The sequence below is a fragment of the Rhinocladiella mackenziei genome (assembly GCF_000835555.1).
Source record: "Rhinocladiella mackenziei CBS 650.93 unplaced genomic scaffold supercont1.4, whole genome shotgun sequence".
Taxonomy (NCBI): Eukaryota; Fungi; Ascomycota; class Eurotiomycetes; order Chaetothyriales; family Herpotrichiellaceae; genus Rhinocladiella; species Rhinocladiella mackenziei.
The window spans coordinates 3,410,314-3,431,578 of record NW_013550601.1 but is presented as its reverse complement, the minus strand read 5'-3'; the positions used below and the strand labels follow the sequence as shown (position 1 = coordinate 3,431,578).

Below are 21,265 nucleotides of genomic sequence, written 5' to 3'. Positions count from 1 at the left end.
ACCATACAAAATGCGGCTAACGCTATTTAGGAAATTGTTCTGGCCCCTCAAGTTGATTTGACATATCCCGTCAGGGTGGGAGCAGATATCTAGTCTGAGCATAAAAGCATAGCCATCGAGAGCAGATTGTCACTTGAAGAAGTATTGCACTAATGTATGAATGATTTTGTGTAGTCACATCATGGGCGCCCTCTCGCCTTCTTCCCGTTCCTCACAAACAATGCAATACCAGAAATACACTTGTGTTTGAAGATAGCACCCACCTCCCTCTCTTTTACCCTGATCTTGCTCTCCTCATCTTGGCCCATTGCTGCCCAAACTCGCTCTTCCGACGGGCTCTCATACACATGTCAGAAGTTGTCGAACTGAGACGACCTACAGCTCTCATCTCATGTCCCTATTTCGTCTCCCCCAAACCATGACATCAGGACATCACAATGCCAGCTCTGAAGGACCTGGTGTGCCAGGTCCTGTGGGCTGACACAGGTTCTCCTTTCCCAGAGTATGGCACACAATATGGAGATGGCGTCGTCGAATCCTACATTGCAATTCCTAACCATCCTCAACCTTTCACTATTCAACTGACCTCCCGAAAATTCATCTTCGAAGGCCTATCTATGATCGTTTTCATTGATGGAAGCTACCAGTGCAATCGTAACCGGGTCAATCTGAAGCCTCCCAAGGAAGGCGTGCCGAGGAACAGGACCGAAATTGATTTTGTTGTGAGACAAAAGGAAAAAGTAATCGGTGATGGAACATACATGGGACGTGAATGGCGCTTTGACGATTACAATATCGGTTTGTTTCTTGTACGGAAAGAGATCTAGTCGCTGACAATTTCTCAACAGTTTCTCAACTGCCACAGGGCGTCAATGAAAGCCATTTTGATGAGCTTGGAACCATAGAAGTCTTGGTCCTCCGATGCTGCATCGGCACTTCAGGAGAATTTGAGATGTCTACAGCCTCTTCGGGCGAGGATAGTGCTGTTCTTGGTGGTGGCGACGATGATTCGCAAGAAAGTAAAACAAACAAATCTGACACGGCGTCGCGGAGGGAAGAGAATTCCGCAGAGGTCGAAGGCCAACGTGAACTAGATGGGGTCCTCGGCGGCTTTTCTGGTGGAATTTTTGACGGACTGGCCGATCAACCTCCGCTCTCCCTTGGGACTCAAGGTGATGCCCCTTCAACGAGTTATCACGGATGGAACTGGCAACAAGCGCAACACGCGCATCGGGGACGACCTGCGCCATATGGCCTGCAAGAGGGGCAGTTTTACCCACAGAATTATTGGCCAGTGTCTGGACGATATGAAGAGCCCACTAGATCATCGGACATCTATCGAGCTCTACCGTCATCGTCAATATACCGACAGCCTGCACTTGGACCTGCCAAACCAGGGCGACATGTTCACTTTGACTACAGTGCGCCTCATGTTGGTTCACATTTTAGATATGACGACCGGCCCCTGCATCGTAGCCAACCAGGTTGCAGAGGTGACAATGGTTATGTACGACCGCAAACAGCCTCTGGCCGCTTGGAATCGACTTCTCGTCGAGGAGCCAATCCCTGCTCAGACTATCCACTCCCGCCTCACGATGGCCACTATTTCTACAATGCTGACCAGAAGATTTACAGTCGGTATCCTTACACCGATCAAGGCCATGGCGGTTACCAACCACGCTCTCCGCCAAATGGTCCTCCACCTCAGATATTCGCCGGTCCTTCCGTCCCCTTGCCACAGCCACATCCTCAGAATGCTAGCCTGTCGGCGCCTCATCCGGCAATGACTACTTTTCAACCTGACCCTCCACCCGACAGCACTCCATTGTTTCATACTCAGGGACCTGGTTTCTTGGACCCTGCGACAGAGCAGAATAACATGCTTAACGACTCTCAAATCGCTGATACTCAAGATCCGCCGAACAATTCAAGCAATAACGACACTAGCGCTGGTCGGGATCAAAAGACTGGTGACGATAATGCCTGCGATACCAACAATGCTGAAAATAACAATGCTGGTTGGGATGATGGCGACTGGAATAATGGGGGAGACGCCAACGATAACCGTGATGACTACAACGGGGGCCCGAATGATCAAAACCAGAGTGGAAATGACCATTCATGGGACCCAAATCAGAACAACGGTGGCTGGGATGGCCGCAATCAAAATGCTGGTCGTGGTGGTAACAATCAATCCAATGACTGGAACAATGACCAAGATAATAATTCGAATCTCAACAATCAGTCAAATCCAGCTGAGCCGCTGCAGACAACTCGAGCTCTTTATGGTCCTCATGGTGCTTACTACACCTCGAAAGCCTGTGTCGAAAATGGCGTTCCGCCTGATGCGGAGGAAGAGCCAAGATACGATGTTCCTCGGAGCATGGTCGAAGCAAAAGGTATCTCCAAACAAGTTCAATCAGGAAAGGGATACATCTACACGAAGAAGAGATGTGTCCCAGAATACATCGACAACCTAGATGAACCATACGCGAAATTTGTCTTCAAGTATCGGACAAAAGAACAACTTAAGAACGAAATCGGCGTGGACATTGGATCCGAGCCCACAGGGAATGAGGATGTCAACGCTCTGGAGAACTTGGATAAGGCAGAACTGATTCAGATGGTCCTCAGAGCCAAAGGTGCATTGGGAGGGTCGATACCCAGTCCGCCACCAGAGAAAGTCACACCTGCTTCAATCAACTCTTATGAACAGGTCCCCGTCACTCCTCCTGAAATGGAATTTCTCAGATACAATCTGCCACCGACGAGAAATGTTACCAACCCTGGTCTGGGTATCCATCTATCAAATCAGTCAAATGTTCAGAATCCCGACAGGGGAAATCCCAATCATACCGACTGGAGTAGACATGGAAATGCTCAACAAACCAATGGGAGTAGTGGTGCAAATAACTGGCGGAAGAACCGCCACCAGCAGAACTCTGGTGGTGGAAACGGTCAAAACAGGGGAGGGGTGGGCTGGGTTCAAACCAACAACGTCGCAAATAACAACTATAACAACAGTGGCTGGAACGGACAGCGAAAGACAACTCCTAAGAAGAGTTCATTCAATCAGGTACAGGCACAGGCGAATCAAGCTCAAAATCAGAAACAACAGAACCTCGACTCGCAGGCCTCGAGGCGTGCTAGATTTCAATCTCAAGGCATGGCAAGCAAGGGGACGACGTACACTCAGACCCCGTCGAACTTACGGCGCAGCTCAGCAATCAGTTTGTGTGGAGGAAACTGGGCCAATCCCCCTGCGCCAGCAAATCTGTCGCCGCAGGTTCAACCTCAAGGCCAGGCTCAACTTCACCCTCCTGGACCATCAACCGCATACTCTTTCGTACAGCCCTACGATGCTGGCGACAGCTGGCCTACGGGACCAATACTCCCTCCACCACCGCCAAATATCGATATCACAGGCGTAGGATTCCTGGGAGGCGGACAGACGCAATTTACAAATATGAATCTCGAGAAGCCGCCCACGCCTCCTATCCCGCCTTGTAGTCCAGAGAGCGAGGATCGTGGCTGGACCAGTGGAGTGAAGCGGACACCTCCTCCTCTTCCATGGATGCAGAGCCAGGGCACTGGAGCAGGGAATTTTGGTGGAGGAGAGGCAGCAGCTCCCCCAGGCGGTTGGTAAGGAAAGGAAAAAGGAAAAGTTGAAGGACTTTTCCGGGTCATGACTCTCCAAATTCCTGCTTGTCCGAAGTAGGCTTTCTAAGATTTTGCCGGGCGAGGGCTCCTTTACACTGGAGGTTCCGGTTTCCCGTCTTGTATATTGTTCGCTGGGCACCATGAAAAACTGAAATCAAGAACAGGACAAAATGGGCTGAAAAGATACCCTCGATCATGTCATGACTTTGCCTCTTTCTCAACCTTCTCTCATTCGATTTCCTCCTTGTCCTCTCCCACCACGAAGCCACCACCTAGTAAAATGGCCGGTTCATGAATATTGTGATGTTCGTAACTCAAGGTTCCGACACCACCAGCTTCCATGATCAAGGCGGTCTCTGTAAGTGGTTTGCCGACCCAGCGAATGGCGAAGGCACGGAGAATGTGGCCATGGCCAACGACCATGACATCGCCCGTGACACCAGGTTGTTTGGGCTTCCCAATGACAGGGGCGTGGTATTTCTCACGAATCTCGGCAATCAGATTGTCGACACGCGCGATGATGTCCTCAGGCGACTCGCCTCCAGGACAACCATCGCGCCAGATGTCCCAAGGCCCCAGGCCTTGCGAGGCGCGGAGCTTGCGGATCTCGGCGCTCGTGATGCCTTCGTACTCGCCGTAATTCCATTCGGCAATGCGATCGGTGACGGTGACGCGAGCATCGGTTTTGTGCGGTGACGTCTCAGATGATATCTCATTGCCGGTCTGCCAGGGGTACGGGTCGCGGCATCCGAGGTAGAGCAGTTCGAGAGTGCGTTGGGCACGATGGCGAGGAGACACGTAGCTTTAAGATAAGGAATGTTAGTGATGAAGTTGGGAAAGAGTTTAGTGAATAGGTCGGTCGAGACATTTAATTCGGGAGGGGCATGAGTCTGAGTGTAGAGATGTGTCGACGGTGGTCAGCTACGTACATATGCACCAGCTGCTTGGGAACGATCAGTCTGTCGTCGCCGATCAAGGCTCGACCTGTTGCACGCACTCGCTTCTCCCCGTTCTTGGTCAATGAGATGTCGGTTGTGCCAGTGTGTTTACCCGAAAGCGACCATTCAGTCTCGCCATGGCGGACGATGAAACAGCGGGGTGTGGTCATTTTTTTTTTTGTGGATCCTTCTCTCGTCCTTTGGCCTTGCAAAGGTTGCTTTTTCTTTTTAACGATCTTTCCCACTGATTTCTGAGAGTTGAAGAAGGTAAGCTGGAGCGCGTCGAGGTAAAGAGCAGGCAAGAGACGAGGGAGGAGAGAGCGAGGGGATGTCGATGGTACAAAAAAACTCCGGAAGAATACTGCTAGAAAACGAGGATGTTGTTTATAATCATTGCAATGTTTACGCAAGAAACACGCATGGTGTTTTCCAGATGCAAACTCGGGTGATATTTTTATTTGATGACGAGGATCGGAGCGAGGGGCAGCGACAAGAGTGTGTGCTAGAAATGGAGGGGCATTAGACAGAAAAGTTGCAGCGTAACGACGCGATTAGGGGCGGACACAGCCTTGGTGATGAGAGAATCGGAATTAGTCATCATACTACTGTGAAGAGAAAAGGGAGGGGAGTATTCATACACATAGGAATACAACCGAGACGACCTTTCAACGCCAAGGGATACGCAATTTACATCATCTACCTATCTGGGCCAGCTATATACCATGATGAAATACGCCTAAGCGAAGGTGACTGCTTTCAACAACTCCCCTATCAAGGGTTCAACAATTCAAGTCTGAATTGAACTCCGTTGTCGCCATGCCCATCCATTGTATCCTACCCCCAAACTCCTCTCTCGTTGATCATTCTTGGATGACCATAGGGATCATTCCTGTCTCCATAGATTCATCTCCAGATGATGTCAATTCCCCCAGATCCTCTATCGCAACGGTTATTTCAGCCCGTTCCGGCTTCTTTCCCTTCTCACCTTTGGGCTTCCGTGCCCAACCGATCAATACCTTCCAGCCTGCTCCGTTCTCTTTTCCTTCTTCAATCACCTCATCTACTCCCTCTAGCCAGCGACTTTGGTCACGGCCAGATTCAGCTCGCACTTTGACCAGCCACTCCTCCCACATCCGAGCCCCGAGAAGACCGGTCAAATCCGCCACGTCCTGTGTACTTCCGATCGGTCCTTGAACGGCCTCCACGTCCATATATTGCTTGACAATTTTGCTGATGGTGGACACTTCGCTGATCGGCCGTGGCGCGGGGACGAACGGCTTCGCACCTTGTCGCCATGACTGCCATCCGTCTGTATATCCATGCACGTGCTCTTCTATTTCCTTGGGTGGTCTTCGTCCCATGGGCATAAACACCCATGCTCTTTTGACCCCAACAAAGCCCTCTTTCTTCAACCGTCGCAACCAACTGCGAGCTGCTTCTCGCTCATACCCACGCCGGTGGAGTTCGAAGCCAAACTCAACCGACATGGCTTCTGCTCGGGGTCCTGCATGTGCGATCGTCGAGTCCATGATCATGTAGTCGATGTACCCCCCCGGTTTCAACACTCGCAGGCATTCACGAAGTGTCAAGTCCCATTCGTCAATTTCGGGGACACCCGGAACCGGGTTGTTCTTCAGGAGAACGTGAAGGGCACGAGCTGAAATGACGTCGAAGTGGCCACTGCGGAAGGGTAACTGCCACAGATGTGGGACCGAGACGGTGCGATGGTTTGGTGGCGCATCTGGTTTCGCCATTCCCGCGGGCCGTTGGGAACGTGATTGAGCCTTGGTGATCACGGTGTACACTTTCACGTTCGGCCATTCAAGGGCTGCATTCCAGGCCCAAGAGGCAGAAGATGTACCTCCGATATCGAGGATGCGGATCCTTTTGCTGCCCACACACGACGGATCATCCAATGGGATGGTGGCCCGCGTCTTCAGTCGTTGACAGGCTGCCGCCGATGCAAGAAGACGGCCGTTGTACATAGTTCTCAAAGCATCAATCTGCCACGTCGATGGTGCGATGGACGCCAATGCCAGTTGCTCCCGTTCGACGGCTTTGTAGGCCAGTTGTTCTGGAGTACGGTCGAAGACACCTGTCGCTCTTGGATTTTGGCTGAACGGGCCTGAATATTTGGGTCTCGCTGGATCAACGAGCGTATGTTGACCGAGAAGATTTGTGATATGTTTCTCGGGCATCGCCACCCGGGCAGCCTGGATGGCCTCAAGCCGGGAAGTGGCATGCCAAAAGGCATCTCGACGCTTGCGGATACTCCAAAGATACTGGAAGGCGCTGAGAAAGACTGGCTCCTTGGCGTCTGTTTCACTGCTGGAACTATCTTGTTCTTTTCCGTCCACGATGGCGGCGTCCGCCTTTGTGTCGTCAGAAAACATCACCGTTCGTCGGGGTGCTATTTCAGCCTTGGCCAAACCATCATTGGACATTGGGCCTTCATCTCGAGGCTCTATACTGGGGTCTGAATCCAGGATGGCAGACAAGTAGCCAGTTTGTGCGGCTAGCCACGAGCCCGTCCTCGCCAAATTTTGACCTGCGGCTTGCTTGAGCTCCTCATAATACTTCTCATCGTACTCAAAGCTGACCTGGCCTGGTTGGGATGACTTCTCGAATACATCACCGGGGCCATAGAGGTCATCGTCCTCGGATTGTTGGCTCTGGCTTTTTTGACCATTTGAAACCGGGTCGAGATTGAAGGTGGCTTGCCGTGCCGTAGGAGGGCCTTCGGTCATGTTCGTATCATCACCGATCAGAACTGTTTCGACCACATTGCTTGAGCTTGAATTTTCCCAGGGTCGATTGTAGAACATTTCAGCCGTGGCCGTGTCGGGAACACTCGATCCCTTGGTCTTGCCTAGACACCACGTATGACGGGAACCATTCTGCAGTGACGAAAAGAATCCTCCCGGAGAGGGAATGCTGAGTTGCGAGAAGCTATAGTCGGACACAGGGGTTTCGCCATCAGCACTGCGAGGCCGGCTTATGGGCTCGGGGCTAGTACGTTCACGCATTTCTTCTCGTTTCCCCGATCGCTTGGAAGGACGAGAGCCGCCCGAGGAGGTCGAAACATTGTCGACACTCCTCTGTCGTACGAGTAGCTGGAGAGTCTGCAGCGCGTCCGGGGGAAGACGTACACCCACGTCAGAGCCATTGGATGGTGGTTGGACTTCGTCGAATTTCTTCAGCTCATCGATTGTTGGCATCAGAGGCGAGAGATCTTGAGGCGTAGCGCCCGGCACTTGGGGAAAACTCACGACCACATCGGTCCAAGCGGCGGGTGATAGGATGTTGGGAAATGTGCTGTCCGAGTGGGCTTCTGCAGGCGAGAGAATCACACTGTGACCATCGTCCAGCGCGATCTCGAGAGGTTGTGACTCTATATTGTTAGGCGGTGGTTCTCCCCAGCCCTGTTGGTCTACCACCTCCAATTGCTTGATCTCAGGAGTGACGGGGGCACTTGTGCCGTGATTGCAAGGCGAGTCAGACGTTGTACTGTTGCTGTCTCCTAACGACGGTGGTGCATTGACGGCAGGGACAGCTCGTGGGAGCGCAGACAGTGCCGTGGGCGATAAACGAATCTTGGTGGCCGGGGACATGCCCAGGGCCATCTCCTTGATGGGACTTCCTTCCATGGAGCCCCATGAATCTCTCGGGATTAAGAGAGCAGGGTATCTGTTTCTGCTGGATTTGTTGCTAGCATAGCTGTTTCGACTGGACTCGGAGGCAAAGCTTGTTGGATCACTGGCAAGGGACGGGCAGTCATCACTGAAGACTGTCCCCGAATCACTGCCAGAGAAAGAGGTCCGAATTGAATTTCTTTGGAAGCCCTCGCCGGCACTGCTGGCCGGCGAAGGTTCACACGAAGAGACCGGAGAAGACGCGTAGGTGGTTGTTGCGAGAGAGCTCTTTCGAGGAGCGGCAGTAAAGAGTTGCGGATTCCATGCTGCAGGCCGACCGTAGACAGTCGAATCACTTCCATCTCCCTCGCTATCACTTTTCACAACCTGACTGGCCTCCTCCTTCTCCTCGAGAATAGTATTAAGGTGCCGGCCTCGGCCCGGCCGGGGAGGAGACTGATAGGTGCTAGATGGTAGAGTGCTCATTCTTGCGAGGACCAGCCTTCACAGATCAATTATGGTTATTGATAATCGGTACTTTTGTCAAATGCTCATCGGTGGCCCGCCCGGCAGAAGGTACGAACTAGCTATTTATCAAATCAATATTAATAGTGAGTAGGCGTCGCCGATCAACGGTCGCACGCAAAGCAGGGACAAAGAGAATCGGTAACGAAGGAAAGCTGACGGCGACCAGCAGCTTCAGCGACGATGAGGTTGTCAAAGGGGAGGAAAGGGAAATGGGGGAATCAAAGTCTAATGAGACTAGAGGATAAGTCAGGACCGCAGCCCGGGAGGAAGCGCCGTGAAGACGACGTTGGCGCTCGATGAGAGCCCGACCAGTCCCTTGAACAGCACTGCAATATCACGCATTCTCTGACGAATCGAGAGAGACACTTTTCGAGTCCACGTCGATTGGACAACGGGAGAGTAGAACAAGGTCTGGAATGCGGGAAATGGGATAAGCCGGGACAGTGGAAGTGCAACGCGAGCCAATGCGAGAGCTCAGAGGGTCGCAGCCAGCGAGACGCGGAGGAAAATAGCATCATGTTCGAATTCGATAGTGCTGAGACGTGTTGGCAGGATGCTGGAGGAGGAGCGGGATGGTTGGTAGAGGAGACGAGTAGGTGAATGGTGGTGAATGGAGAGAGTGGAGCGAAAACTGAGGAACAGGGGCACAAGCAGACGGTGGTTGGCTGGATGAGTATGGCGTTGACTGCTGGGCGCTTACAGCACAGCGACAAGCACGACGATTCTCTATTTATGGCATTTCTGCTGCAACCCCCGTCAGCCAATCTGTGGCCAAGCTACTACAATTTCTGCAGATTCGGTTTTATCAGTCCTGCATTTTGGCTACGTTGCCATAACTGTCTCCCCAGGTGTCCAGGCTGGATACTGCCATCCTCGGCCTCGTTCTGGTCAACTTTCGAGCGAGACATTCATCATACAGTTTCTGTGTGAGGCCGAAGGCCATCAGCCACATCGAAACGGTCCATTGATCCACGAGGCGGTCACGAGATCGAATATCATCCCTCCTTTTCTCGATCCTTTCATCTTGCGGAGCGCCACCGTTCATCATCCATCGTGATATCTTAATCCCGCCATCGTATCTGGCGTCCCACCCTATGAGAGGGAGGCGATACATACTCTGTGACGGGACCTCTAAGTTTCTCCGTTTCCGCCCTTTCAATCACGTCCTCCACCTTGGGGGCTTTTGTTTCTTCCATGGGGTGATTGATTTCACTCTGTGTATCCCATCACTGATCATCCTTATTCCTTCTTTTATCCTGATCATGTGCCACGGCCCACCCAGGGGTGTTGCCGGGGTTCCATGCGCCCCTTTAAGGCTACAAAAAGCAAGGTAGTGCAAAACCATGCGGACTCCAGATGCGGCAGGGATCATGTCGACTCTGTTTGCTTATGATTACCTAGCCGCTCGTGTTCCAACGGAAGACGAATCTAGGAACTTGCTGATACGCATGTCGCAAGCTTCATCCTCGACTGCCATTTTCTAAAGTGTTTTGAACTTTGTCAGCTATTTTGTCAATGCTAGGTGGAGCTTGAAAGACGAAAGAAGTGGGGAAGCTGCCTGACGCATGACACCCTCACAGCTAGCATGGATCTTTCTAGAGGATGGTTTTAACTGCTATTTACATATTGTTCACCATTTGTGCCTATCAAACATACCACTCGAGGAACACCGGGCAATGCCTGGTACAATTCCGAAGCCTGGGACGAATACATATCTTCGACCGCTGGCCACGAGTGTGCTAACATCGATTCAACGTTTAAATCTTGCGGTTGTTGACGTTACCACGGGGTTGGCTGAGGAGATTGCCTGCAATCTCTGGTCCATAATGACTTCGATAGAGTCCTGAACGGGCCAAGATCTCCCCTTCCTCTCTGAGATTTGGAAAAGGGCTGCTCGTTAATTTCAGCGATAGACTATCTGAGTTCCTAGTGGGCGAATCGTAATAATCCGGCGATGAGAATTTCATGTCTGGCGAACCACGTAAGAACCCAAATGCCGGTGCGGGGAGAAGGTTGATACATTGAATTTTATGGATTGTCCTTATCATTTGCCTTAGACCTTCCTATTTAGGATATCGATATCTCGTGTTTACCATGCCATCAGCGTATCAAAGATGCGCATTTCCGCTGGGGTTCAGAATATGACCGGAAACGAGAACGTCAAGATGAAATATAGTGTGCTATATGAACAAGTACCCAATTCTCATATTTAGAGCTCTTTCCTTTGGCGTGGTATAGATTTGAGAGAGGAGGTTCGGAGCCTACCTAGACTTTCCCCGTTATACTCAGTCTTGCCCAACTACTCAACATGTTAGGCTTAAAATTCTCCTGGGCACTATTTTGCTCTTTCTTCTGAAGCTCTTCTCATTGACATTGTCAAGTCCCACAGAATTGACAGAGCGACAAGCGTGCGCTTTGGTGGGTGACGGCTTTGAACAAGCTACCACAACGTTGGGCAGCTTCTACAACTATTGGAGCAAACTGCTCAATGGCACTTTCGACTTGACATGCAGTGATCGCTCCCAGATCACCTCTCCAAGGTGCTACCGATGATGGGGTATAGGGTCCTCCATCAAAAATCGTGCTCACCCGAATAGTGCTAGTCGTTGTAGATGTCGCGCCGCTGTCCAGCCGACCACCAATATCATTAAAGGATTTCGGAAGCAGAGCATGAAAATCCTTTCGGTGAACTGGGGACTCACTGAGGACGACCATCCATGTTGGCCGTCTGTTGATGCGCTGAGCATGGAATGCTGAGCCTTATGGAGTCTTGGGAACGATGAAAGATGAGGGCATTGAAGCGGGAATTGATCTCCTGTTAGGGCTTTGAGACCCATTGGGACCAACAATACAGACCACATGACTCCGCAAATGGCTTGCTCTGATAATTATGCTGGCTCTTAGATGCGTCTCCCCTTTCTATGGTGACATCATACTTACCACATCGACAACTCCACGACGACGAGTCCTCTAGTACCCACAAGGTTCTCTACGGATTGGTTCAAACTGGGATTCAATGTACTCAAAGTAAGACGATGTCACATCCCCTAAAAGCCCAGAAAAAGTGGTGTCAAAGCAAGGATGTGCCACATGCGTTCGATATAATCAACGCAACGAGGTGTTAGCCACAACGGCCCTCAGAGCACTCAACGTCTCCAAACTCGTACTCCTTATACTCAGCCTCGTCGGAAACAAGTTGATCCGGACCGAGCCTTGCCAAGCTCTGATAGACATGCCTCTCCTCTGATCGTTACACAAAGAAAAAAACTTTCAGCCCCTCTCTCAGCAGTCTTCGTTGCCTTTCTCCCTTCTGATGTAATGATTCCAAAGATCATCATTTGTTGTGATAGTACAAGTTGGTATTCGTTGACGAACAAAAGCATCATTTCCTTTGTCGTCTCGCTTGTCTCTTCCAGAGTCTTCCCCCCTTCCACACTGTTACTCTCTTGCGAACCATTGATCATGGACTTTGATTTAGACGATACGTGGTCGGATACGTCTCTCGAGGAGGACAACCAGGATAACCCAATTCAGTCTCGTGCCTACCAGATCGAGATGTTCGAACACAGCCTGAAAGGCAATATCATTGCCGTGGTAAGATTAGCTTCGACTGAACTATCTGGTTCCACTAATCCATGCAGATGGCAACTGGCAGCGGCAAGACTCAAGTGTGAGGACACCTTTAATCGAGCCCTTTCGTGAATCCTTCTGCATCCCGTTCCGTACCTTGCATTTGTCTTCTGAGCCCTCAAAATTGATCCAAGGTGACTTAGCGCCAAATTGCGGATCGAAGCAGAGCTGGAACGCTCCCTCGACAAGGTCTGTTCCATTGCTCCTTGAAACACCTCTGTGCTCAAGTTAACCATTGCCTTTAGCAGGTGTGGTTCACCGCCCCTAGCGTCGTTCTGGCACTTCAACAGCACTCCTTCCTATCCAAACAGCTGCCCGCGTTCCAATTTAGATTGATCACAGGTATGGATAATGCAGAACACTGGAAAACTAAAGATGTTTGGGACAAAGCTCTATGCAATATCAATGTCGTCGTCTCCACTCCGCGCATCTTGCTTGACGCCCTCAATTATGGCTTTCTGTCTTTACAAAACATTTCACTGCTCGTGATCGATGAGGCCCATCACTGCGTTGACAATTCGGATTTGAACAACATCATGCGACTTCACTATCATCCTTACAATGCCCCTGAATATACTGGCACTCTTCCACACATACTTGGACTCTCAGCTAGTCCAGTTACAAAGAAGAGAGTCGCTGAGTTACGTGTCTTGGAGACCAATCTCAATGCCAAATGCATGACTCCCACGCAGCAATTGGAAGAATACACGGCTTTCCTGAATATGCCAAGGCTCGAAACATTGACATTCGCCGAGAATCTTAATCCCCCCCCCAAGCTCTTGATTGCCCTTCGAGAAAGAATATCTGGGATACAGATTGATGACGACCCTTTGATGAAGAAATTACGTGGGAGGGATAATTTACAATCTCAAGAAAAGCTAGAGAAAATCTTGAGGAAGAATTACACCCCGGCGCTGAAGGAACTACGATCGTTCTCAGCATCATCTGCCACCATGCATGCGAGCCTAGGTAACTGGGCTTGTGATATTTTCATCACCGCTTGCATTCGAAAAGTTCAAGCTGCAGCATTTCGTGGGCTAGACGATGAAGCAGCTGGAGACACCGCAGCCGACAAACTCCAATTTATAAAGTCTGTTCTTCAACCCCTAGAAGCATTTACACATCTAGATCACCCTGAAATCTCTTCAGCGGACAGTTTATCACCCAAGGTCAAACGTTTGCTGGAATACCTGATTCGAGAACATCGTCCCAATCTTCGAGCTCTGATTTTCGTCCAAGCCAGACACACAGCCTGGTCGCTTACGGAGCTCATCCAAGCTCATCCAGTGATGCAAAATTATCAAGCGTTCTCATTCGTTGGTGTATCCAATCCATCGCACCAAGGTGTCTTCGACTTTGCCGAATTGCGTGTTCAGAACGAGAATCTCGAGAAATTCAGACGTGGCGAGCTTAACCTCTGCGTAGCCACCTCGGTGCTTGAAGAAGGGATTGATGTGCCTGCCATCAATTTGGTCGTATGCTTTGACGAGCGCCCAAATCTTCGAAGTTTTGTCCAGAGTAGAGGCAGAGCACGGCACCAGGACTCCAAATACGTCCTTTTCCGTTCCACAACAGAATCCTGGACCAAAGTCAAAAAGTGGCAGGCCCTGGAAAACGAAATGAAGACTGAATGTGAGGAAGCTAAACAAGCCCTGGAAGCACGCGAATTGCTCGAAAATCTGAATGAGTTTGGCGGTGACGTATACCGGATCGAATCTACGGGGTATGTTCTTGGTGCCCTCCCAAATCTATCTATGCAAGTTTCAAGATGAGACCTGCTGATGATAACAGAGCAGTACTGTGTTTCAACAATTCTCGGGAGCTTTTGCAGCGATTCTGTGCGAAACTACCAAAGACGGAAGAGTCCGAAAGAATAGAATTGGCATTTTGCATTGATGGCGAAATTGGTGTCAATGTATCTGCTAGAGTCTATCTTCCGTCGTCTCTTCCACCACAGCTCCAGATAGCTCAGTCCAAGCTCGCCTGGAGGACGGAAAAGATGGCAAAGAGGGATGCTGCTTTTCAGGCGTACCTTGCTCTCTATCACGCTGGACTTGTCACAGAAAATCTTCTGCCTCCAGAGTGGCCGAAAGAAGAAAAGAAGGCGACTAAGAGCACGGGGGGTGATAGAGACTCTGACGGAAGAGAGAGCATTTGTGCTGTGCAGCAACAACACGATCCCTGGCCAAACATTATGGAGAAATGGGCAAAACCCGACACCCTATACGCTCATCGACTCCAAATTGACGATGAAGCTGCCATCTATCCGAGAATGCTCGTTCTTTTGCCCCAGAGGCTGTTCAGACTCGACTTTCCTCTATACACAACGTCTTCAAAACCCTTGAAAGCATCTGTGGGACCAGGAGCGGAGGTCCATGATTTTCCAGTGGATCTGGCACGCGAAGTTAGCTTGCATCTGTTAACCACTGTCCTGGGGAGAAGACTTTGTGGTTTGCAGAAAGACCAATTACCATTCCTTCTCGTCCCGGATGTGCAAGCGCAGTCACTTCAAGCCTGGTATGAAACAGCTTCAACCATTACACCTCTGGCTGATCTCCTCTCTACCGGCGGCCTTGGTGATCGCGATTACCTCGTGCGGTTAGCTAAAAAGCCAATACCATATGTCTATCGACACTCATCGCTCGCCGCAAATATCAAAGGAGTCGACAACAGCGAATCGCCTCAAATTCAAGCAAGAAAACTTCCAAGGAAGCTGGAATATTTGAGCTGGCAGGAACCTTCAATGCCAACTAAGCAAGCTTCTCTGACGTCGCTCTCTGTGAGCGAATGCTCGGTTTTAGGGCTTCCTCCCGAGTACGGCCATTTGGTGCTACTAGTCCCCTCGATAACTCACATGCTCGAAGTCGCCCTTCGATCTATGGAAGCCTGTGAAGGCCCACTCTCAGACCTCGCCTACGAGAATGTCGAGTTGGTCTCTGAGGCATTGACATTGCCACGAGTTTCCGCGAGAAACTACCAACGGTTGGAATTCCTAGGAGACGACTTGTTGAAATTCTACTCGACAATTCAGGTCTTTGTTGACTATCCCAATCATCCTGAAAATCAACTCAGCATCTATCGAGAGAGAATAGTCAACAATGTTCGTCTTCAACGGAGCACGAGATCGCTTGGTCTAGACCGATTCCTCACACAACGTAGATTTTCCGGGGCGGAATGGACAGCTGGTGTCGCCAAACCAGGCTCCGGAGCAGGAGGGTCATCTTCCAAGACACACCTCTCTTCAAAAATTTTGGCCGACGTGATCGAGGCGCTGCTTGGTGCTGCATACTTGGATGGAAAGGATAAAGAGGACTCAGAACCGAAATTGATCTCTGCTCTGAAATTGCTCATTGGCGAGGTCCAATGGCGACGCATAAACGAGAATTTGGAAACATTTACGAACGTGAATAATTCTTTGATGCACGATCTTCATCTGTTTACCCCTGTCGAGTCAATGATCGGGTATTCGTTCCAGAACCGGGCTCTTTTGTCAGAAGCACTGACCAAATCATGCCTGGGCGGCGCGTTGTCATCATACGATCGACTTGAGCTCCTAGGCGACGCTGTTCTCGATCACATCGTCAAGACCAGGCTCTATAACAGTCCTCTACTCTTCGACCCGGAGCAGATGACCATCCGCCGTCATGCCCTCGTCAGTCATGCCACCCTCGCTTTTTTCGCTCTCCAAACTTCACACTCACATAGGACTTTCGAAATCCGGACAGATCCCCGCTCACATGTCACCGTCGACCATGAATCGACCAGGACCATCTATCTCCCCGACCATATCAGACGGATCGGGGACCGAGCAATCACCAAGCAACGTGAAGCCACACTGGCGGCGTATCACGAAATCCGCGCTGTGATTATCGACAATTTCCAGAAGGGGAGGAAGTTCCCTTGGTCGGAACTCCTGCGCATCAAAGCGCCAAAATCGTACTCGGACGTCGTCGAGTCCATCCTGGGCGCTGTCTTTGTAGATTCGGGCGGCGACCTCGAACCATGCACGCGAGTGTTAGAGACGATGGGCTTCATGAACCTAGTGCACCGTTTCGCGACGGAGAGAGATCTACAAGTTCATCATCCCGAAGCGATGCTCCAAGAGGCACAAGTTGGGTGTCAACTGGTCACGACCCGGGCCAAAGCGGGCTGGAGGTGTAAAGTCATGCTCGACGGCGAAAGAATCGCGCACGCGAAGAAGGCGAGTTGTAAGGACGAGGCGTCGTGTCGGGCGGCGGAGCGGGCGGTGGAAGTTCTTTCGCGAAGAAGGAAGAAAGAACATACGCCAGAGGCTGGGTGTGTGGACAGGGAACCGGGATTTGAACATGAAGAAAGAGATGTAGATGGTGATGGTAATGCGTTGGAATCAGAAGAGATCTGACCCATGAACAGGATATTGTTACTGAGTAATGGGGAAATGTTCGAAGTTATGAAGGCACGACAAGTGTGTGTTATGGACGGTGGATGACGGTAAGCAACCATATCGGCATGGAATGAACGCGTGGATGATTGAATGATATGTTTTCACAGTGATAGAGAGAGCAGAGAAGGGGACAACATTGTCTGATGATCTTTCATTTTACCTGAGAGCTTGAATGATTGTCACGATCTGACGTGGTTCAAACGGCCTGGAATGAATAGCTGCCTAGGTACCATCACAGACTCTTTCACTGAGAAACGAAAATACTTTTCTTCCCGCGTTTGACAATTTGCCATTCTCTCCTTCTTCCGGATCTAGGCTAGAGAAACGATTTTGTGGTCTTTGCATTCCCGCGGTCTTGATTCGGTTTTCATTTGTAGTTAGGTAACTTGGACGGCTCTCTAGACGGCCTGACTCGAGACATGAATTTCCCTAGTCAGGTGGTCTTTGTCCCACAATGCAAATGTACCCGTTCCCGAAACTCCAGGCTCGTGCTGCTGTGCTGTGTCAAAGCAGCTTATGCATGACGACGTGCGGGAACTCCGTATGAATCAATACCCTTCTGCTAACATTCCCCATAACCATTGTGTTTCCGCCTTTTGAAACGAAGGGGATGAAGACATCACAAATCCATGCCGACCAGATACCCTTCAAAGACGCGCATGAACTTCGCGACAAATGCCTCGAGGTGAAAGATGACCTTACTGCCAAGTCGAATGCGATGCTCGTAGAAACTTGCCCACTTGACCACCTCTGCTTTTAGGGGGTCCTCCACCTCAGGCTGCGCGACGAGTTTCCAGCACAGCGTCTTCAACACCATCGAGGCAGGGATACAGTGCGTTAACAAATCGTAAAGTTTCGCACGAGTCTGCAGGATCATTTGCGGCGAACGCTCTCGGATGATGTCCCGTGCGATTTGCTCGACTAGAATCTCCCAGTCAGGCGGAGGGATGGGTGTTTTCTCAGTGGGTTCCGGATGCTGTGCATAGACGGCTTCGAACATGAGTAGTGCCTTGCGGAGGTTGCGGCCGGACTCTTTCGCAATACGCTCGTTCAGCACCGGGATGACCCTCCAATTCTCCTTCTTGCCCGCCTTGACAAGGGCGTCGCAAATTTCAGCCTCCGTTGGTGCAGCAACTCGCACCAGCAGTGTACGGCTGCGGATGGGAGCGATGATGCCGGCCGTGCTATTGGCCACGAGTATCAATCTGACATTCGCGCTGTATTTCTCCATTGTCCGTCGAAGAGCCGCTTGCGCGTCGCGACTCAATCCATCTGCCTCATTGATCACCACGACCTTGAAGCGCTGTTTCGCTGTGAGATCGACTTGTTGGGTCTGTGCCACTTCTTTTAGTAATTCCTGGATCACCACACGGTCATAGGAGCCGACGTCGCTCGGAGTAATTTCAAGATGGTATACCGAAGAGACGATATTGAATTCGAGTTTGCGGTTGGAGGAGGTGGTGAATATTCGTGCATCTATCTTGATCTTCTCAGCGCCACTGCCGTATAGAGCACGGAGAGTTGCGAGGATTCGCGTCTTCTTCCCGGCTCCAGACGGACCGTAAAAAAGGAGATGAGGGAAGTCAGCAGAGGCAGCCTAAGAAAAAAAGACAAGGAAATATTAGCATTTTGTAATATTTGTGTTGCGAGGTGGGTTCTCATTGAGCGGGATGTACCAAGGATGCAAGGCGCTCGGAAAGATCTTTGTGATAGGTAAGGGCATCGAGAGAGCGAGGGCGTAGTTTATCGACTAGCAGCGCCATGATTGGACGGCTGATACCTTGGTGCTGTTCAGAGACAATAAAGGAGGGTGATTGAACAAATATGAAAATGTCTCAATATCGAACAGCAAATGGCGCGTCCCAAATTCGGAGCGCGTCAAGTGGTGGAAATGACGTAATCGGCACGCGCTTCGTTTTGAGTGGATGGGAGTATACAATGGCCAAAACTGACCACCAAATACTATTTCCGTTTCCCGACCATGGGTTAGCAACCCTGAGCTGTGGCTGCGCCGCAAAAGGTTTTGCCCTGACCACTCTGTTCTTTTACATTGTTCGCGTTTCTTAGTACAAGTTTTCCCTCGTCACGTCTCCCTCTCACACCTGATAGAATATCGGTTGAAATTCTTCATGCCTGACTTTCTGGAAAACTCGTTGGCTCCTGCCGATATGTTTTGATGTGTCCTCTCGAATTCCGAACAGCACCATCTGCCTCTATGAACCTAGCACCCAATGGAGGAGACAATTGGATTGGAGAAGAGACTGGCCAGTGAGCATGATTAAACAACCTGCGGAAATTGGCAAAACCACACAGATTCCGGTGAACCGGGGGGATTGGACTGAGTGGCAATGGCTGCGAAGAAAACAATTCCTGGAAGATTCACTGTTGCATTCGAGCACTATGCATGCCTCATGTCCAGGCTGCTAAATGGTACGGGATTGAGCATTTCAGGGTGGTTGGGGTCTAGCTTGGTGGATTATGGCCAAGCGGACTGCCAGGTTGGACAAGCAAGGCAGATTCATCCCGGCAGAGCATTGATCAACGATTGCCTTGCTTTCGCTAATGGGGTGAACGGGGCTGTTTCACACGAGCACGGCTAGGTAGAAAAGATTGGAATGAATGCCAGACTTGAGAGGGGTCTACCTGCCGAGTTGATCACAACTTCGGGTAAGACTAAATGGCATGGATCTAAGAGTTGTGCAGGACCCGGTCCTATGTGAAAAGACCACGATATTGATAGGACGGCTCTGGCCTCCCAGTTAGGCAAGGAGTTGAAGAAGGGGATGTGCGTGCATCAATCCTCTCACCTCACCTTCTCCCCCGTTCTCATTTCTGGAGGCGAGAGGCGATTGAAGAGAAGCTTCTACAGAGAGACGTTCAGTCGCTAGTACCGTTTTGGCACATGGAGAGCCGACATCATTATCTATGTTGAGTGGAGATCACTACATTTGACTAAATAGATAGCGCCTGGTACTTCGCCCAAGTGTGAGATTGGTTGTGCTTCCTGTCCACCCAACACATCCACGTTGAGAGCCTTCATGTATCGTCTTTGGCCATCAAGGCCTTACACCGCTTCTCCCACTGCTTACTCAGCGCATATCCTGACCGCACTAAAAAATTAGCGCGGCGAAACTACATATCGCCCACGCCTCCATACAGAGGGCGGAAGCTTATCTCCGGCTATGATTCTTTTTTTATATGAAATGTGCCATCAATGCAGCGGTAGCGATACCGCACTTGTAAATTTTTATCTTCGGTATGAGTCTTCAGCACCTGGACTGTGTCTGATAAAACTGCAATTTTCATCCTGACCCGACAGAGTTTTCTGCGCTGGTCAAGAAACCCCCGCTGAGGACTCTCGGATTCAGTCATCCTGGGGGGGTTGAGTTCGCGACATGTCAGAAGATGCACCAACAGCAATAGCTGTGTCGTCCGCGACGTCAACCCGAGAGAACCAGATCTCGAAACGAGATCTCCCGAAAATGACTGTTGGCACATCGGAGGAGTACAATGAAAAGACGGCCTCGGTGTTGTCCCATGCAATGCTTCCGAATGTCATCTGGAGTCTCTTCTCCAAAGAGGGTATAGATGGGATAGGCTTTGATGCGTCAGACGAAAAGCGTCTGCAAGCGTATCATTCTATCGTGAAGCAATTTCTCGTTCCTGGGGCTGAGTCGGGTGCTTTCATTGCGGAGGCAGGTGACTTCTCAGCATGCGCCTCATGGTGGCCGCCTGGTTCACATCAACCACCAAAAGATCTCGAGGATTTTGATGAGCTGGAGCGACAGGGAAAGACATTGTGGGCGGCTTTTGGACGTGAGATTGAGAAGATTAAAATTGAGCAGATTTGGTCGAGGTATGGACAGGAATTTTGGCATTTGGGTTTGCTCGGTCGTGATCCAAGAAAGCCGGCTGTGGCGGGCGCCGTGAGGGCTGTTTTGCAACCCTTCATCGATCAAGCTGCTGCAGAGGGGAAACCGATTTGGCTTGTGACTACCAATGAGCATGCGAGGGATATTTATCTGCATTTTGGATGGCAAGTAGTAAGAATGGTCACATACCACGGGCACAGTCAGTGGTGCATGATTTTATACCCGCCATCTCCGAGTAAAGCATGCTAGCCACTACGAGTACGCATGGATAGAGTCCGAGGACCTGAAGTATTGCATCGGCATCAGCGCTGGTGGTAATGACCAGAATGCACTGTCAAAGGGACTTGAATGTCACTGATAGACTGGTGTAAGGCGAGAACTCGTCATGCTATGAAAAAAATGGAATCCGGCGTTTCTGCGTGGGAGTCTCACCTTTTAGGTTCCATTGCGGCCATTCAGGCTACGGTAACGGGAATGACTTTCGGTAAGGACCACGAAGAGCACGGCAATAACTACCGTGACAGCCATCGCGACAACGGACTTGGATGTGATGAGCGTAGTGGCAGTTGTGACGCCCATGTA

The 21,265-nt window shown here is 50.6% G+C and overlaps 6 protein-coding genes across 6 annotated transcripts; 3 read left to right on the top strand and 3 right to left on the bottom strand.

Moving 5' to 3' along the window:
• Positions 1-437: 437 nt before the first annotated feature.
• Z518_06351 (uncharacterized protein) lies at positions 438-3,646 on the top strand (the record flags this gene model as incomplete). Its single annotated transcript, XM_013417161.1, has 2 exons — positions 438-798; positions 849-3,646. 2 exons carry the CDS (start codon positions 438-440, stop codon positions 3,644-3,646), a joined length of 3,159 nt encoding a protein of 1,052 aa, XP_013272615.1.
• A 242-nt stretch (positions 3,647-3,888) lies between these two features.
• Z518_06350 (uncharacterized protein) lies at positions 3,889-4,768 on the bottom strand (the record flags this gene model as incomplete). Its single annotated transcript, XM_013417160.1, has 2 exons — positions 3,889-4,462; positions 4,590-4,768. The coding sequence occupies 2 exons, from the start codon at positions 4,766-4,768 to the stop codon at positions 3,889-3,891; spliced, it is 753 nt and encodes a 250-aa protein (XP_013272614.1).
• Positions 4,769-5,458: 690 nt separating this feature from the next.
• On the bottom strand, positions 5,459-8,716 carry Z518_06349 (uncharacterized protein; the record flags this gene model as incomplete). The annotated part of the gene is made up of 1 exon (XM_013417159.1): positions 5,459-8,716. The coding sequence occupies one exon, from the start codon at positions 8,714-8,716 to the stop codon at positions 5,459-5,461; it is 3,258 nt and encodes a 1,085-aa protein (XP_013272613.1).
• A 3,504-nt stretch (positions 8,717-12,220) lies between these two features.
• Positions 12,221-16,769, top strand: Z518_06348 (uncharacterized protein; the record flags this gene model as incomplete). Its single annotated transcript, XM_013417158.1, has 5 exons — positions 12,221-12,352; positions 12,400-12,428; positions 12,532-12,577; positions 12,634-14,111; positions 14,180-16,769. 5 exons carry the CDS (start codon positions 12,221-12,223, stop codon positions 16,767-16,769), a joined length of 4,275 nt encoding a protein of 1,424 aa, XP_013272612.1.
• Positions 16,770-17,430: 661 nt separating this feature from the next.
• Z518_06347 (replication factor C subunit 5) lies at positions 17,431-18,574 on the bottom strand (the record flags this gene model as incomplete). Its single annotated transcript, XM_013417157.1, has 2 exons — positions 17,431-18,408; positions 18,488-18,574. The coding sequence occupies 2 exons, from the start codon at positions 18,572-18,574 to the stop codon at positions 17,431-17,433; spliced, it is 1,065 nt and encodes a 354-aa protein (XP_013272611.1).
• Positions 18,575-20,206: 1,632 nt separating this feature from the next.
• On the top strand, positions 20,207-20,932 carry Z518_06346 (uncharacterized protein; the record flags this gene model as incomplete). The annotated part of the gene is made up of 1 exon (XM_013417156.1): positions 20,207-20,932. One exon carries the CDS (start codon positions 20,207-20,209, stop codon positions 20,930-20,932), a length of 726 nt encoding a protein of 241 aa, XP_013272610.1.
• Positions 20,933-21,265: the final 333 nt, after the last annotated feature.